Source organism: Merops nubicus, unplaced genomic scaffold, assembly GCF_000691845.1.
Source record: "Merops nubicus isolate BGI_N331 unplaced genomic scaffold, ASM69184v1 scaffold3946, whole genome shotgun sequence".
NCBI lineage: Eukaryota > Metazoa > Chordata > Aves > Coraciiformes > Meropidae > Merops > Merops nubicus.
Genome location: NW_008614177.1, coordinates 1 through 17894, shown reverse-complemented (window position 1 = coordinate 17894; position 17894 = coordinate 1). Strand labels below are relative to the sequence as shown.

At 39.8% G+C, this 17894-nt stretch overlaps 1 protein-coding gene across 1 annotated transcript in view; it reads left to right on the top strand.

Annotated features, from left to right (window-relative positions):
• LOC103774693 (E3 ubiquitin-protein ligase UBR5-like) overlaps window positions 1-13743 on the top strand; it is a 29865-nt gene extending 16122 nt beyond the window's left edge. The window contains exons 10-22 of the mRNA XM_008942115.1: window positions 2151-2294; window positions 2387-2498; window positions 2794-2948; window positions 3900-4097; window positions 5206-5416; window positions 6048-6092; window positions 9302-9428; window positions 10919-11070; window positions 11468-11563; window positions 12005-12128; window positions 12451-12548; window positions 13062-13210; window positions 13648-13743. Coding sequence (XP_008940363.1) covers window positions 2151-2294; window positions 2387-2498; window positions 2794-2948; window positions 3900-4097; window positions 5206-5416; window positions 6048-6092; window positions 9302-9428; window positions 10919-11070; window positions 11468-11563; window positions 12005-12128; window positions 12451-12548; window positions 13062-13210; window positions 13648-13743 — 1707 coding nt within the window. The remainder of the gene's footprint in view (window positions 1-2150; window positions 2295-2386; window positions 2499-2793; window positions 2949-3899; window positions 4098-5205; window positions 5417-6047; window positions 6093-9301; window positions 9429-10918; window positions 11071-11467; window positions 11564-12004; window positions 12129-12450; window positions 12549-13061; window positions 13211-13647) is intronic.
• Window positions 13744-17894: the final 4151 nt, after the last annotated feature.

Here is a 17894-nt window from a genome sequence, read left to right as displayed (position 1 = left end):
CTGTTTGACTAAAGAACTGCATTTTAGTTACCTTTTGAAGTGATGAATTTCTTTTCAGCAAAATCTTAATAAATGTATTTTCCAGTAGCGATAACATGATTTTCTTACTGAACCAGAAAATGGGGAATGGAAGATTTGGTACATGGACTCTGAGTCACCATAAAGTTCCAGCAATTTAAAAACAAACTTTATAAAGCATTTCTTTGAACACATGAAAAGTGATTTAAGTGAAAAGTGATGACACTGACAGCAGCTAGAAAGCATGCTGAAGAAAACTTTTTGTTATGGAGATACGATATGTTAAATATTTGGAGACTGCTTCTTAACATGTTTCTTCCCTCTACTCTCCCAATTATAAATTTGAAACTTCATAAACAAGATTTCATATGCTCTGCTAGAGGTTGACCATTTAGAATCTTCAGTTTTCAGAAGCAACCCAAATTTACAAAGTTTTTGTAGAACATTTAGTCATTTAAAAAAAAAAATAAAATAAAATCTACATGTCAGACTAGAAGCTGTGGTTCTATTGGCATGTGCTTTCAGGCTTACAAGTTAGTCAGATTACCTTTAAAACATCTCAACATACCTTGACAAAATTCTTTTGACTGAATCCTTATTTTTGTCTAGAGTGTTATCTTGCATATCTCTGTAGAAATGTCTTTATATAGTCTATATTATTCTTTATTAATCTTTTGATTAGGAGTGAAGCTTGGAATGTTATGGTAGTATTCTTACAGCCATCTGTGATGTTCTACTACTAGAACTAGGAACTCTGCTACTAGAGTGAAGTTTCAGCATATGGGGAGCAACTGCTTTGACTCTATCCATAATAATCTTCATTACAAAAAAAAAATTTGCTAATGCTTTCATATTTTTCAGTATGTCCTTTTCTCTAACATGCTTGATAGGCTGCACCTAGCTAGAGAAATTGGGAGAAAACGTGGAAATGTGTGGATTTTTATGGACTACAATGTCCTGAAAATTTGAGAAATGGTTTTTATCATCGGGGACAGTTTAGATGAAGTTGATTACATCTAGATCTTTAATATTGCCTCATAAGAACTTTTTTTTTTGTAGAAACTATTGAGAAATTAGGGCTTAATCAAGACTGACAGTTGCTTATATCAAATTTTGATCAAGCCTGAGAGCATACAGAGACCTTATTTCTGCTCAAAACATTGTCCTTCCCACCACTCCTCTCCTAACTTTGTTCTCCTTTTGAGAAAGTTGTGGTCTCAACTGGAAACTCAGGGGGCCATGCATTTGGTGATAGCTTAAGATGCTTCTGTATCAAGGAAACCTATTTGGCAGTTCTCATTAGATACACATGGCAGCAACTCTAATTTAGAGAGGTTTACAGTCTCAGAACTGACTGTGTCAGTTGAATAGCCGTGAGGTTGAATACTTCCATTTCCTATGGATCAGGGAAGGGGACAGATGGATAGACTTGCCTGTATCCTTCAGTCCTAAGGGACAGAGTGGAGAACTTTGAGTGTAAGGAGCAAGTAATAGACTCATAAACCAACACTTCTTTTTTCCATTATGCACAGTCATCTTGAGGGGTGAGCCCTAAGACTCTACAGCAGAGGCTTTAAAAATTCGTAGGTGGGGGTAAAAAAAAGTGATCTGTTTCTTGCAGTACAAAAGCTAATGGGCACTTAAATAAGAAGCTCTGTGTAGATGCTTTTTGTTGTATTATTAGCTAATGTTTGGAACTCATTGTCACAAGAATAGTGTTTATTTCTAGAAGTGACTGGACAAATTAGTAAGAGAAGAGTCTATCCAGGCTATTAAACATGAAGTTGTCCTGCTGTTTCATGTAGGTGAAAGCTGGAAAGATACCAGGGAAATACCAGTGGTAGCTTCTCTAGTCAGTTGGTGTTGGTTCCCATTGGACACAGGGTGTGGAAATGGAGCAACCTTGATCTGATTCAGGATGCCTGTGAAGTTGTTAAGAAATCAGAAGTTTTTAACATTTCAGTAATTCTAGCAAAACAACAAGGCTAATGACTTAAGAGCTGTAGAGCTGTATCACTGATTATCGTAAACTTTTTTTGTTTTCCTTATAAGGTCTTGTTTATTTTTAAGCAGATCAACCTGAATAGTTTGTTCAAAGCTTTTGGTAAAACTGTAATGTATTCTGCTTGTAGGTGCTAAAAGTGGATGGTGCTTATGTTGCTGTGAAATTTCCAGGCACCTCCAGTAATGCAAGCTGTCAGAGCAGTTCTAACTCTGATCCTGATCCTTCTTCTCTTCTCCAAGACTGTAGGCTGCTCAGGATAGACGAACTGCAGGTACATCTTTGTGAAACTCTGAGAAAACAGTCTTTTGAAAATGTCAGCATGGTGTGTTTAATTGCATCTTAAAATTTTACATGTGTTTTCAGGTTGTAAAAACTGGTGGAACTCCAAAAGTTCCTGACTGTTTTCAAAGGACGCCTAAAAAGCTGTGTATTCCTGAAAAAACAGAGATCCTAGCCGTAAATGTAGATTCAAAAGGCAAGTAGGACTTACCCTGTAAGATACTCTGTTGGATCCTTTACTACCTGTCTCTCCTCCTAGTAGAAAATGATGACTACCGAACTAACATAAGCAGTTGTGTCCGTTGATATTAGTAATTGCTTAAAAGTGCTTAAGTTAGGGTTCTGTGTTTGGTTTTGTGGTGTTGTGTTTTTTTTTTTTTTTTTTTTTTTTTTTTTTTTTTTTTTTTTTTTTTTTTTTGTTGTTGTTTTTTTCTCTCTACTGGATGCTATCAGTAAAAGACATTCACTTTTCTCTTTGTGTATCTTTGAAGGAGTGCATGCTGTTCTGAAAACTGGGAACTGGGTTCGATACTGCATATTTGACCTTGCCACAGGAAAGGCTGAACAGGAAAATAATTTTCCTACCAGCAGCATTGCATTCCTGGGTCAGAATGAGAGAAGTGTTGCTATATTTACAGCTGGACAGGTTTGTGGTTTTGCATATCAGTCATTTCACTGCACTTCACTTGCATCATCTTTGAAAGGGATGATACAGACTTCTATCAGGATCTTCCAAAGATTGGCAAAGAAGTAGTTCTTCAAACAGGAAAGACTTGCTGCTACCATTAAGATTTTGAAAGTGTGAGAGGGAATAGCAATAAGTATTTAAGCACTTTCAATAATCTTATCCAAATTTTACCTTGAATAAAAAGTAAAAGAGTAAAGAAGGGGGCGGAAAGAAAAATTGACAGAGTAGCTTCTTTGTTAGTGTTAACTTGTTATCTGTCTGTATTTTGGAATTGGGTGAGATGAAAATCCACTCTTGAGGAAAAATGGAAATGTTATCAAAAACTCCCTGTATTTGATACGAAAAGTGATTTACTGAGGTTTAGTGCAACTTTTTATACTATCCAGTGTTAAGTAACTTATTTTATACAGGTTTATTACACTGTGCAGGCCTCTGTGAGGAGGGCTGAGAAAAAAAACCACTAAAACCAATAAAAAAAATTCTGTGTTGTGGAAAAACTTCTGCAAATGTGATATACTTTGTTTAGTATAGTTTAAGGAAACATTTTTTTTTTTGGGGTGAAAGAGCTGAATTTGAATGTTTCATTTTAATGTGTTCAGCTTCCTTTGAAGCATTTAAGTAAGCTAAAAGTATAGGTACTATGTTTTATTGTTAATGTTTCATAATGAGCGTGTATCATAAAGGAGATACTTTTAATAGCATTTATTACGTTAAGCAGATTTTGGGCATTTTAGAAAGGGGAATCTTGATCATGATAATGCTGTGCCATTTGTAACAATGGCAGACAGTGACTTAAATGAGAATTTTTGGTAAACTGTTGTCATTGGCGGTCAAGCAGAGCTGGACCTTTTGCGAAGCTTATTTGTAAATTTTGGAGACTGAAGTATAAAACTTTTTTCCCAAATGTAGGAATCTCCTATTATTCTTAGAGATGGAAATGGTACAATCTATCCGATGGCAAAAGATTGTATGGGTGGGATAAGAGACCCTGACTGGCTTGATCTTCCACCTATTAGTAGTCTTGGAATGGGTGTTCATTCCTTAACAAATCTTCCTGCCAACTCGACCATCAAAAAGAAAGCTGCTATTATCATTATGGCTGTTGAGGTAAAGTGTTTTCTTTACTACAGAATTACGTGCTTTTTTTTATCTTGCTTTTATAAAGCTATGCTTAAAGCAGCTTCATGTTTAGATACTGTTTTCACTTTTTCAAAGAAATGAATCTTCTGTTGAAATTATCTTGGAAACATGAAACTACAAAGAAGTTTACGTAGTAAAGTGAAAAATCCATTTTGGGGTTGCATGGCTTCTATGTCAGGCTTTTAACTAGTAATTTTTTTTTAAGACATTACTTTAAAACTGTTATGTTTTTATGTATATTACCAGTATACAAATTTATTTGTTTTATGGGTGTGCACTTTTTCTGAGGGACCCAACAACTTGTTTTCTTCCGAACACAGTACTTTTTCCCTTTTTTTTTTTTTTTTTTATCTTGTACTCTGAGCATTAGGAAATTCTGAACATCATTTTTTTTTTCACTTTAATCACCTGTAGAGTTCTGTAGTCATCTGTGGTGCTGTATGAGTAGTTCTGCTCTGAATTTAAATATCATGCTTTATGTATAAACCTGTCAGTGATTTGGTGTAGTTAGATCAGCTGTGTGCTCTGCTGCCCCCAGGAGGTATTGGAGTACCTGTTAGACTCAGGTTGATTTCACAGTGGAGTACTCCATCACTGTGGAAAAGCTTGTTGCATACTAGGTGAGCCTCCCAGACCTCCAGCAGCTCCTATTTGTTCACTTCTCAGTGTGATGTTGCTTGTTTAAAGCAGGTACGTAAGAGCTGATTAATGTGGGCACCGTCGTTATTTCAGTTGGGACACCTTTTCCCATGTTACAAGGAGCCATGAAATAGAAATAATCTAAAGAACCTAGCTGGCAAGCCAAAGGCATACTTTTGTGAGCCTGTTATCTTCTACTGCTTAAGCCTCTCCTTTCCTTTAACTTGTCTGTGCCTGAATGCACACTGTTCTCGTTTTAACATGCTGTAACGGAGGTGATGTGTATTCTTAACAGTTCCTGCACTTGTCTAGCCAATGTCCTAGATTTAGACCTTTCTATTAATTTAAGAAATGGTAGACTAGAAGTATTTAAGAAACTTGTATATTTGCCTTTTGTATTTTAAATTTTTAAAATATTTTATTCTTTTGAGTGCAGAAACAAACTTTAATGCAGCACATTCTCCGATGTGACTATGAGGCTTGCAGACAATACCTGATGAATCTTGAACAAGCAGTTGTCTTGGATCAGAATCCACAAGTGCTGCAGACCTTCCTCGGCCATAGATGTGATGGAAACCGCAATATTCTGCATGCTTGTGTGTCTGTGTGCTTTCCAACCAGCAACAAAGAAACAAAAGAGGAAGAGGGTGAGCTCAACAATGTCATGAAAATACTTTAAAAATGAGTTTTTAATGCATTTTCAACAGCCTTTGAAGTAAAGGCTGCATGCTTCATATATGGGTATCTTAAAATTTAACACCTAGAATGTGTCCTAATCTTTGAAAGGTGCTGAGACAGCATTTTTATTACTCTTGTATGGATTTATAAGATTTGAATAGCTACAAATACTAAGCTGGTTTTATTGATTATAAAAGACACTTTTCACATCCACGTGTTAAATTTTAGATGGAAACAACTATTTTTACACCTTTATATCCCTTGTATCACCACTATATCCCTAGTAAACTTTTAAGAGAAATGGTATTTAATAGTTTTCAAGTGCTATACTATATGTTAATGCCTCAAATAAGAAATGCTAATTGCAGTTGAAATCTGTTAAGAAATATGAAAGAACTACTTCCTGTTAGTGCCGGTTACTGACACCATTTAAAAATTTTATTAAATACTGTTATGTAAAAAGTACGTTAACAGAACAAGGTTGCTAAGTCAAGCACTCAAAATTTAGGAAATGCCAGAATAAAGTTTATCCATGTGCTATGCATGGGTATGCATTGTGAAATGGTCTTTAATTACACCGTCATACTATTTTTTCCACAGGACTACCTCATTCAGTGCACAAGATGGACGGTGCTCACCGAATGGGTAGCTATTCAATATTTCTTTTTATCCTCATCATTCAGTGTGTGGCCCCATTCCTTACTTATTGCACACCATACAAACCCTGCACTGAATAATGAATTAACTTCCTTGTGGGATTTTTGTATGGTACTGTCGTTGAATTTTAGTCATTTATAGACCTTAATTGTTCCTCATGCCCCTATTTATGAAATGGGGGTAATGCTGCAGCTTTCTCATCTCTTGAAGGTGTTATAGCTTGATGTTTTTCTGTATTCAAAGCTATTAACTATTTTTGAGGGTTCTGTTTGAGAAACCTAGAGCCTGATTTCGTTATTTTTTTTTTCAAGTACACGTCATTTCAAAACACTTTATTCTAGAGCTGGATTAAGAGTAGTTTTAGTTGTTCTGTGAATAATTAGTTCTGTGAGTTAGGTACTAGAAATGAGTAAAATGTATCCTGATCATCTGTAAAAGCTTGTTTCCCAAAATTCTGTGTGTTGTTAAGATGTGGTGGAGGTAGGTTCCAGTTCTCCAAAGTGATGTTCAGTGATATTAAACACAAGATTTCCCCCTCTCCTTGCCAAGCTGTTGCTGCCTTACTACACGCTTTCCAGCTGTTGCAGCAAACAAAGTGTAAACATCTTGCTCATTGTACAACCCCTTCATCTGTAGTTGTCGTCCATCCTGTGCACTGATTGAGGCAGGGGTCTTGTTGCGGGCTGGGGTGGGACAAAAAAAAACAATCCAAAAAACCTACCCAAACCAAACAAACCCCAACTGTGTAACTGAAGATTGTTTTACTATAAGCACACAAGGAAGCTGGAATAAGGATGCATGGGCAATCTTAATCTGACTTCTACTAATTTGAGTGCTTGTCTTTGCAACCTTGACATTTTTTCAGTAACTTCATTTGGGTGTAATGTAACTTGCTGAAAAATGAAAAACGTGAACCTGATGGACTTTTAACATCCCTCTGCCTCTCTCTTTCCCCTCACAAAAATTGTTTTAAAAGAGGATTCATATCTTTAGCTTCAAATCCCATTCACCTTCCACTGTAACTGTTAGTGATGGATATTAGGACAAGCTTATTTTCTGTGCATCATCTGAAGGGCAGTGTTGTTAATGTTACTGTCTGTAAATTATGCAGCCAGCTGTTAAACTGTCAAAGTTTGATTTAGCAGTAAAAGTTTCAATTCCAGACCTCGGGTAGGATCTTCCTTAACAATTACAGAACATACTGTGTCTTCCCAGCTAGTATCTGCCTGATATTCTTCACTCTTCTTCATATAGATTTCTCCATAAGTGCTGGAAAGGGAACATTGTGGGCAGGGATAAGTATTTTTCGTTCAAGGATCCTGTGCCTAGTTTTGCCATAGCTCCTACAGTACTGGATAAATGAATTGCAGGAAGAGTGGCTCCAGACCAGCAAAGCTGGGAGGGGAAGACTGCTCTGTGTTTCTGTGATTTTGGTGTCTCCTCAGGCTTTCCAATAGAAAGGATCTTGGAAAAGACAGGTCCTAAAGACGTGTCCAAAGCATATGAGCTTCACTGAACACCTACAAACTGATTTTTTTTCTAGAGAATTGAGACAGATTACAGAACAACAGCAAATTACCCTTAGAGCCAGGACTTTACAATTGGTGGGCCTTCAAAAAAGGAATGCTAACTTCATAGGTGGAACAGTGAAAATTCAGTTAGTTTACTGTGGGACCAAGGGTAGGTGGAATCTCTCTACTGCAGAGAATGGTTCTGTTGCTGTCTATTGCTTGAGGGATCACTCTCAAGAGCTCCGTGAGGGCTCCAGAGGTGTACTGTGTGATGGTTCACAAGTTGATATTAGAAAGGAGTACAACACAAATACAATAGTAATTAATTTACAGCTACAGGTCAGCTTGTATGAAAGCTAGGGGCACTTCTGCTAAGCGCTTGATAGTGGCGTGCTGTGGGTAATAAGTGATTTTTTTTTTTGTCTAAGAAACCTGCACATATGTGAGAACAAATAAAGCCTAAGATCTTTGCTGCTTCAGGAAGTGATGAGTAGAAAGATCTAAAGAATAAACATAGTATAAAAGCCGACAAACACCATTAAGTTACCTTATTCTATGAACTAAAAGGTATTAATAGTACAATCTTGTTTGAAAAAAAGGAATTATCCAGGTGTTAGTACTGTCAGTGGTGAAAATGTGTGCAGAGGATGGTGACTGTCAGTTTGAAAAGTCTTTAAGCAAAAATCAAGCACTAGCCGTAGCAACCTTGAGATGTGTCCTGGAAGAACAGTAAGAGTCACTTTAAGGATTTTTTTGTCTTTTTTCAGAAATATGCCTACGATGGTTTGTACAAAAAATAATCATTCACCGTGTTAAAGGGCAAATCACCCTTCTGGTCTGTGTCATGCTCAAAGTGGCTTCTTTTCCGGTTCTTTTTGGATCCATGACTGCAGTGATTCATAATTTGCTACGCAGTGGTTATGCCATGTTTAATTGTCAGTAGCTTTTAAAGAAGCAATGAATGTTACTCTGCAAACCTTGTAGGGCTGACTGTGTACTGCTTTATTTACATATTTAGCTTGCAGCTAAATAAATCTACAGTAGATCTTTGATTCAGGTGTCTGCTTCAAGTTGCACAGTAACTGCAACTGGGCAGTTTTTTTATATTCTGTATAGCATTTGGCACAGTTTGGTCCCTGTTATGACTAGGACCTTTGGGTGTTGTGATGCTTAGAGTTTTAGGTGTTAAAAGAGATGCTCTTTCCTTCTGATGTGAACTGGTTATGCTGCCTAATTATACTTGCAACACAGTTTTCCTAAGCGTGCTCATGAGTAGAACGTGTATATTGCGAGCCCACAGCTTTGTGGTGTTGTTCGTAGCTGATCATTGTGTAGTGGGTTTTTTTGTGGTTCTGTGTTTTGGTTTTCAATACTTTGGAGCCTTGACTGGGCAAGTGTCTAGCAGCTGTGCGATAGGTCCTCATCTCTTGATAGTGAAACTGGAAGTTTGTTCTGGAATTTGAGTGCCTTGAATTTCCTTCCTTGCTGGCATTTTAGAAACAAAACCCAGTCAGAACCACGGTTAAGCTCATCCAAAACAAAAATTTCTGTATGAACCTATTCTGTCCCTAAAAAAACTAATGCAGGGAATGTTTTATGACTAGTGATGTTTCATACTTTATGCACCTTCCCTATAATTTTTCCAAGTGAAATTTTGGCACTAAGATTTTTTTCTTTATTCTTCAGAAGCAGAGCGCTCTGAAAGGAACACATTTGCTGAAAGGCTCTCGGCGGTGGAAGCTATTGCAAATGCCATCTCTGTTGTGTCAAGTAATGGTCCAGGAAATCGGGCAGGATCATCAAGCAGCAGAAGGTAAACTGACTAATGCTTTCTCCTTGTTTTCTGTATGCTAATTTCCAAGTTACCAGTCTCTTAATAATTCTTCCCTTCAGTCTAGTTTAAGAATGGGCATGTTGCTAGTTTAATGTCAGATTTAATTTAATCTGCTAAGCTAGAGCTCTGCTGGTTTTTTGAAGCCTTTTCTGGTGTGAGAACTAAGTGTGGGCTACTTCTAAAGTAATTTCTGTTTTCTGAGGTTGGAACGTTGTATCCTCGATTGTAAAGTGGAAATCCTCTTCCTTGTGGGCAAATGGAATTTGAGGATAAGTTCTAGTGTTCTTTACCAAGGAGAATTAAGTATTCCGTATGTCCTATAATAGAGGCCAAGCTTGTTCTTTCAAAAGAATTTCTGAGGGAGGTGGTCACTTATGCAGAAGAATAATACTGAGATCAACATGACACCACTAGGGAAGAACTTAAGTTGATTCTTTTTATCCTAAGCATTCATTATTATAGTGGAAGTTCTTTGTATTGAGGTGACTCTAAAGCATAGGTTTCTGGCCCTGACAGAATCCTAATTTCTGATGAAGTGTATGTTATTTCTCTTTCCATGATGGTAACTGGCTCGTGCTAATGTCAAGGCAATTTGATAGTATGTGTACCGAGTGCTGGTCAGTTCAGAGCACTCTGGATGAGGGCATAGTACAATATTTTTTTTACTTAACTCTGTAGTCAAAGCAACTGATGTGAAATGATGTCTATATCCTTCCCAAGCCACAATCCTCATTACTGTGATCTTTATGATATGGGAGATAAGGGTAAAGGTTGAAGCTTCCCTCCCAGGTTCTCTAGGAGACATTACTCTTAAGAGGAATTGCATTTAAAAAAACCCAACCAAACAAAAGCACCTTTATGTTTGTACATATTTGTTTGTATCACAGTGGTTTCTTTGGCTTCTACCTTCTTTCTAGCACCTTTTCCTCTACTAAGATGATACGGAGTTTCTTGAAATTGTTTACTGACCATAGTACTTTCATGTTAAATAACTTCAAAGAAACAACTCCTTTCAGGGGTAAAAAAAATTATATTGAAGCCCCATTTTTATTCTTTCATTGGCCTCTTCTTTAAGTTAGATCTTAAAACAACAGCAGCAACAAGAACAAAATCCTTGTACAAATTTAACAAACCTGGCAGTGTTTGTGGTAAAACGAATGCCAGATAGTGTTAATAATGCCCATCAGCTGCTGCTCCATGCAAGAGGCAGTGCTGTGGTGGCTAGGGATGGATTCTGCCTTCATATCTGTCTTGGTATGTTGCTGTCTCTTTTTCCGAGGCTGTTAAGTTCTTTTGCAAAAAAAAAAAGAGGGCAATACAGCAATAAAAACTACCTCTTCACTCATCTTCATGCTGAACAAAAATAGAGATAAGAGTTTGCTTTCCATTTTCAGTTTGAAATCCTGCTTTAACCTTTTCTAAAAATAAATGAAACCAAGATAGTATTTTTACCTTGTTTTTGTATTCAGTTTGAGACTGAGGGAGATGATGAGAAGGTCCTTGAGAGCTGCTGGATTGGGCAGACATGAAGCTGGTGCTTCATCAAGTGACCACCAGGACCCAGTTTCCCCACCAATAGCTCCTCCCAGCTGGGTTCCAGATCCTCCTGCAATGGATCCAGGTAAGTCCTCCTCATGTATCACGTTAGACTGTAGAATGAGAGATTTACTGAAGGAACTGATGGCTTTTAAAGCGATTCACACAGATTTCAGCATGAGACTAAAATAATTAATGTCACTGAGGTAGCAAGAGGCCATTGCTGTAGCTTTAAGAGTTTACTGAAGACTTAACAGCAGTTTTTAAATCCAGTATGTGTCTTTCTAATGCTGGAGTCAGACTTCTGTGAAGCCTGTTTTGTAATGTTGGTTACATTGCTAACCTAGGACTACGGCTGCCTGTAGGGAAGAGTACCAATTAAATACAGAAAACCTGCAGTATGTTAGACATTGCAGAAAGAGCATGTTGTTAGGGATGTTTTTATGTATTGATATACATCCTGCTGTTCTGTTTACTGAAAGATGGTGACATTGATTTTATCCTGGCCCCCGCTGTGGGATCTCTTACCACAGCAGCGACTGGCACCGGCCAAGGACCTAGCACCTCCACAATACCAGGTGAGGACATACTGCTTATCTAATTATGCTTTAGAAGGAAAATTATTTCAAAAGCTGTCTTTGCTTGCACAGACTTTCTGCAGATAAAAATGCTTATTATCAGATGAAGATGGGATTGAAGCAGAATTTCACAACTGTGCAGAAAGTAAATGAAGCACCATGCTGTGGTTTATGTAAAGATTTTTTTTTTTACCTGGTGAATGACAAATATATAAAAATGTGCTAATCTTAATGAAATTGGGATTACTGTCTGTATTCCAGAATGTAATTTGGAACTGAAATTTACAGTACTTCAGTGAGATGTTGCTGAAACTGGCAAACCATGGAGTAGTCAAGCTACTGATTATTCACCCTGTGAAGCATTGAATTATTTGCTTTTAATAGGTAGTCATTTTTTTAAGGAAAAATTTTTACTCTGCAATTTTATTTTTCTTATTACAGGTCCTTCTACTGAACCATCTGTAGTGGAATCAAAGGATAGGAAGGCAAATGCTCATTTCATACTGAAATTACTGTGTGACAGTGTTGTTCTACAACCTTACCTTCGAGAATTACTGTCAGCTAAGTAAGGATTTTCATGTGAATTCTCACTGTTCTTTTGTAATGTTACATGACCTGAAATTTATTACATAGAAGACCCTTAAAACGGTTATTTAAAAGTGCCTTACAATGGAAATCGATCGATCAGCTGTATTTGTGTCTTGCCATCCCTTAAAGTTAGGCCTATTTCACAGGGGTAAAACAAGTAAGAGTGCTTACTCACTCTGTGGTGTTTTTTGTTTGCACAAGATTTTCTGTGCTAAGTTTTCATATATTTGTTTCCTACCTCTCCTGTTAAAACAAAAAATTTCAGTGTGTTTTAACTTGTCTCTTGTTTTTTTCCCTAGGGATGCAAGAGGCATGACACCGTTTATGTCAGCAGTTAGCGGCCGGGCGTATCCTGCTGCAATTACAATTCTAGAAACTGCACAGAAAATTGCTAAAGGTACACCAGTTTCAGTAATTATAAGCATGTAGTTTCCTTCTAAAGTTTGGTATATGTGCATATTTGTTATTAACAGTGCTTTTTTTGCGTGAAATTATATGCACTTGAACAACTGGTGATGGTGGTGAACACCTCTTTCCAAGAAGCTGTTTATTGTTGCATGTTTTGGAAATCTTGCTATTATGGACTATCGTCCTCTCTTGTAGTGTGTATCTGATAATAGATTTATATGAATACTTTTGCTTTTATATTCTTTAGTCTTTTTAGCATTTCATTGCTTTACAAACATCAGTGGATTAAGGCACTGCTTTTCAGTAGCACAAAGGTATCGCCTGGAATTTCCTTCTTTGAATTGGAAAAAGCTTTCTTAAACTATGACAGAGACTTTATTCAAACTTCTAATTCTGCATGGTGTTTTGTAATGGCAAACATCTGTCAAGTATGGGTTCTATTGGTGAGGTTTTGTTATTTTGGGGGGATTGTGTTTTAACCGGCTCTGTGTTGTTCTTTTAGCTGAAGCAACATCCAGTGAAAAAGAAGATGATGTGTTCATGGGAATGGTTTGTCCTTCTGGTACAAATCCAGATGACTCTCCTTTGTATGTTTTGTGTTGTAACGATACATGCAGTTTTACATGGACTGGTGCAGAACATATTAACCAAGTAAGGGTGTTTTTTTATTTCTTTCCTTTTTAAGTAATGTGCTTCAAACATATATTGTGTTATTCTACTAATTTAATTTTAAATTATTAAAGTAGCATTTTTTTAACTATTGTGACTTTTAAGTCTGGTATAATTATTGCTTTCCCTTAATTGCTTTGTACTCTCAAAGCTGTCTGTGTTGGTCAGAATATGGCTGTTTATGGGTGTGGCTTTTACCCAGTGGCTAGCTTTGGCAAAAATGTTGATGGAAACAGCTCTTTGAAACCACTGAATATTCTAACAAAGTTTCACTTTTCTAGAATTGACTTACTTCTAAAAGAGGGCATCAGTTTGAACAAGAGCAGTTTTACTGCAGCCTGAAATGCTGTGAGATTGCAAGTGCTATAGGGAGAAAGCAATGCATAATGGTTTTGGTAATTTTTTTTTTTTTTTTTTAGGATATATTTGAATGCCGAACATGTGGCCTGTTGGAATCTCTTTGTTGTTGCACAGAATGTGCAAGGGTCTGTCACAAAGGACATGATTGCAAGTAAGTATTGTGCTCTGTTGCTTATAATTAAATCAATATTTTGTGGTTTCATTTTTCTACTGATAGTTAATAGTTTCTTTCCTTGGTTGAAGTGTTCAGATATTAGAGAGCAGAAGACAAAATATTTAAAAGATTGTCTTTTCATCCTGCTCTGCAAGATTTATTTCATGGGTCAGAATTGAAAGAGTTCCCTGAAGGAGTCTTGGGTTTTTTTTCACTTTATAGAATTTAAATCATTAATTCTGACATCCTCAGAGTGTTTAATATTCTAAGAATAATATACCTAAATAACACTATGCTTTCATTTTGGGTGTCTCCAGGAGTTTTCTGAAGCCAGTGAATTCTGATGATAGATCATTCTTGTAAACTTTCAGAAAGAAGTATAGCATATTAATCCCTAAGATCAAGTGTAATAAAAGAAAAAGTGAGCAAGCAGTAAACTGAACAGTCAAGATGCCTGATCAACCTGGCAACTATTGTTACTGCTGCTGTTTTCTGTTCCTTCTGTGTTGTATTAAATTCTCCTTATCTCAACCCATGGGGTTTTGTATTTTTCTCCCTCCCAGGGGTTGGGGGGTGAGCAAGCGGCCATGTGGTACCCGGCTCCCGCTTGGGGCTAAACCACCACAGTCTTTTTGGCGCCCAGTGTGGGGCACAAAGGGTTGAGATAATGAGAGAATCTGACCAAAGTGTGTTAAAACAGTGTTATACAACCTTTTCCCTTTTTGGTATTAGTTAAATAATGCCTGTTCACAATGTTAGCCAGTTTGCTTGCATGGTTGTCCTTGTGTTACTCCTTATGTCCTGTGTGTGTTCCCTCTGATGTTTGCCACCTCTGGGAAATGGGTCAGGGCTCTCGTCGTGTGTTACTGGATGCTGACAGCTTATCATATGATTGTGTCACTGGCTAGGAGGTTAAAGGGGTATGTGCATGTGGCCTTGTCATTTTTCAGTGATCTCACCCAATCTGTGGGTGAGACTGGGGCGGAGACTCTCTCAACTTTTGAGAATTTTGGCTATCTGTGGACCATCCAGGCCCGCATGTTCTCGGTGCTATGTGTTTTAAATGTTTGCCAAGTTTTGTTTAGGGTTACACAATTCATCTCTTAAGAACATCACTCAGAGATCTGCTCCAAGGCTGGATAGTTACAAGTGGCAGGATGTGTGGGAGAGTATAGGCACACGCCCAGGCCAGTCGTCACCCCCAATGTTCTGGAATTTCACCCTTGAACAAGTGCAGAGTCCTGATAAAGCAATTACAAAAGGTGTGTTGTCAGCCTGGCAGTCCCCGAGAAATGCAAATCGTGGCAATGTGTTAAGGGCCTTGCCCACACCTACTGAGTGCTCCTCAGCACTATTCAGTGCCTTCGGGAGGGAAGAGGTGGTCTCTGAGCCTGAAAGCAGTCCAGCAGATGCTGCAGCTGACCTGCAGAACTATCCTGTGCCTGTATCAGTTGCCCCAATACAGAAGAAGAAATACACAAAGAAATCAGTCACCGTAGTGAGGGATGCTGATGAACTGGGGCCATCATGAGAACAGGAGGAAGAGCCAGAGGTGGTCACCCGATCCCTGTCCCCGAGTGAGCTGTGACATATGAAAGGATTTCATCCCTCTGCCTGGTGAGCAGCTTCTCACCTGGCTGCTCCGATGCTGGACCAGTGGGCCTGGCAGTGTGGAACTTGAGGGGAAGGAGGCCAAGCAACTGGGATCTCTGTCCAGAGAAGGAGGCATTGATAAGGCAGCAGGGAAACAGACACAAGCCCTCAGCCTTTGGAGGAGACTCCTGTCAGGTGTAAAGGAAAGGTACCCCTTCAAGGAAGATGTCACATGTCACCCAGTTAAGTGGAACACAGTGGAGAGAGGTATCCAGTGCCTGAGAGAATTGGCTGTGCTGGAATTGACTACAATGACCAGAATGATGAGGATTTGCCCAGAGATCCAGATGAAGTCCAATACACACCACCTATGTGGCAGAAGTTCCTGCGAGGTCTACCACCATCACATGCCAACTCCTTGGCGGTAGTGTCCTGGAGGAATGGCCAGGGACAAACGGTGGATGAATTGGCTGGCCAGCTCCAGCAATATGAAGGAAGCATCATCTCCTCCCTACAGGCCTGCATTTCATCTGTGAAAGAACTGTCCCAGAAGGCCCAGAAAATTGAAGAAGATCTGTCTTACACTCCACCTGTACGGGCCCATGTCTCTGCTATTGGAAGCATACACTCCCCTGCCCAAGAGAGAGGATGCAGAAAGTACACCCCACATGGCATCTTGTGATTCTGCTTACATGACCATGGAGAGAACATGAGCAGGTGGGATGGAAAACTCACTTCGACCCTAGCTGCATGGATACGTGAGTTGCCACGGAGAGCAGTTGTGAAAGGGGAGTCACCCCAGAAAAACATTGCTCCAGTGTCTAGTGGGAAACTCTCCAGATAGAACAGAAGAGCTGATCTTATGTCTGACCCTCCTGAGGGGCCCTCAAAGTAATTTTTATAGGAAATGAGCGACTCCAACCAGGATTAGAGGAGCCCTGCCTGCAGCCAGGTGGAGGAGAGGGACGATGGGATGTACTGGACTGTGTGGATCCGGTGGCCTGGCACATCAGACCCACAGGAGTACAAAGCTCTAGTCGATACTGGTGCACAGTGTACCCTGATGCCATCCTGCTATTGCAGGCCCAAATGGATCTGTATTGCTGGGGTGACAGGGGAGTCCCAGCAGCTCGCTGTACTAGAAGCTGAAGGGAGCCTGACTGGGAAGGAGTGGCATCAACACCCCATCGTGACTGGCCCAGAGGCCCTGTGCATTCTTGGCACAGACTACCTCAGGAGAGGATGTTTCAAGGACCCAAAAGGGTACTGGTGGGCCTTTGGTATCACTGCCTTGGAGGAACTTGAGCACTGCTCTGGGGGGACCGTTCGGTGGTGGGTTTGTTGGGGGTGAAAGGCCAGCAGCTGCCAGTCGCTACCACGACGGTGCAACAGTGTCGGTATCGCACCAGCCGACATTCCCTGACCCCATCCAGAACCTGCTTCACCAGCTAGAGAGCCAGGGAGTGATCAGCAAAACTCGCTTACCCTTCAACAGCCCCATATGGCCAGAGCAAAAGCCTAATGGAGAATGGAGACTGACAGTGGGTTACAATGGCCTGAGTGAAGTGACACTTGCGATAAGTGCTGCTGTGCCAGATGTGCTGGAGCTTCAGAATGAGCTGGGAGTCAAAGGCAGCTAAGTGGTACACCACGGCTGACATGTCTAATGTGTTCTTCTCCATTCCTGTAGCACCAGAGTGCAGGCTGCAGTTTGCTTCTGCTTGGAGGGGGATCGGAGGGGCATCCAGTACACCTGGAATTGACTGCCCCAGGGGTGGAAACACAGCCCCACCACCTGCCATGGCCTGATCCAGACTGCAATGGAGAAGGGTGGAGCACCAGAACACCTTCAGTATATTGACAACATCATTGTGTGGGACAACACAGCAGAAGAAGCCTTCAAGAAAGGGAAGAAAATAATTGAAATTCTCCCGAACGCTGGTTTTGCCATAAAACAAAGGAAACGCAGGCTTTCTTGGGTGCTGGGGGTTTCTGGAGAATGCACATCCCAGGACTACAGTCTGATTGTGAGTCCTGTCTACCAAGTGACATGGAAGAACAACGATTTCAAATGGGGCCCTGAGCAGTAGTAAGCCTTTGAACACATTAAACAGGAGACTGTGCACACAGTAGCCCTCGGGCCAGACCAGGCAGGACAAGATATTAAGAGCATTCTCTACATTGCAGCCGGGAAGAATGGTCCTACCTGGAGCCTCTGTCACAGAGCACCTGGGGAGACCTGAGGCCAACCTCTGGCGTTTTGGAGTCATGGATACAGAGGATCCAAGGCCAACTACACTCCAAGTGAAGAAGAGATACTAGCAGCCTATTAAGGGCGCCCTCAGACTGGTTCTGGGGAAAACCAGCCAGTGAATTAAATTGTGTGGTGTTAATTGTTAAATAACTGCTGGCCATGACGTAGGTGGTACCAAATGAGGGTGGAATGTCTTGGTTGGGCCAGGATAGGGTTGGTTTTACCTGGAGCTGTGGGGGGAGCTCTAGGCAGGGCAGGCAGGCAGCCCAGCAGGGGGGTATTTGCTGCCATGCTGACCCCGTGCC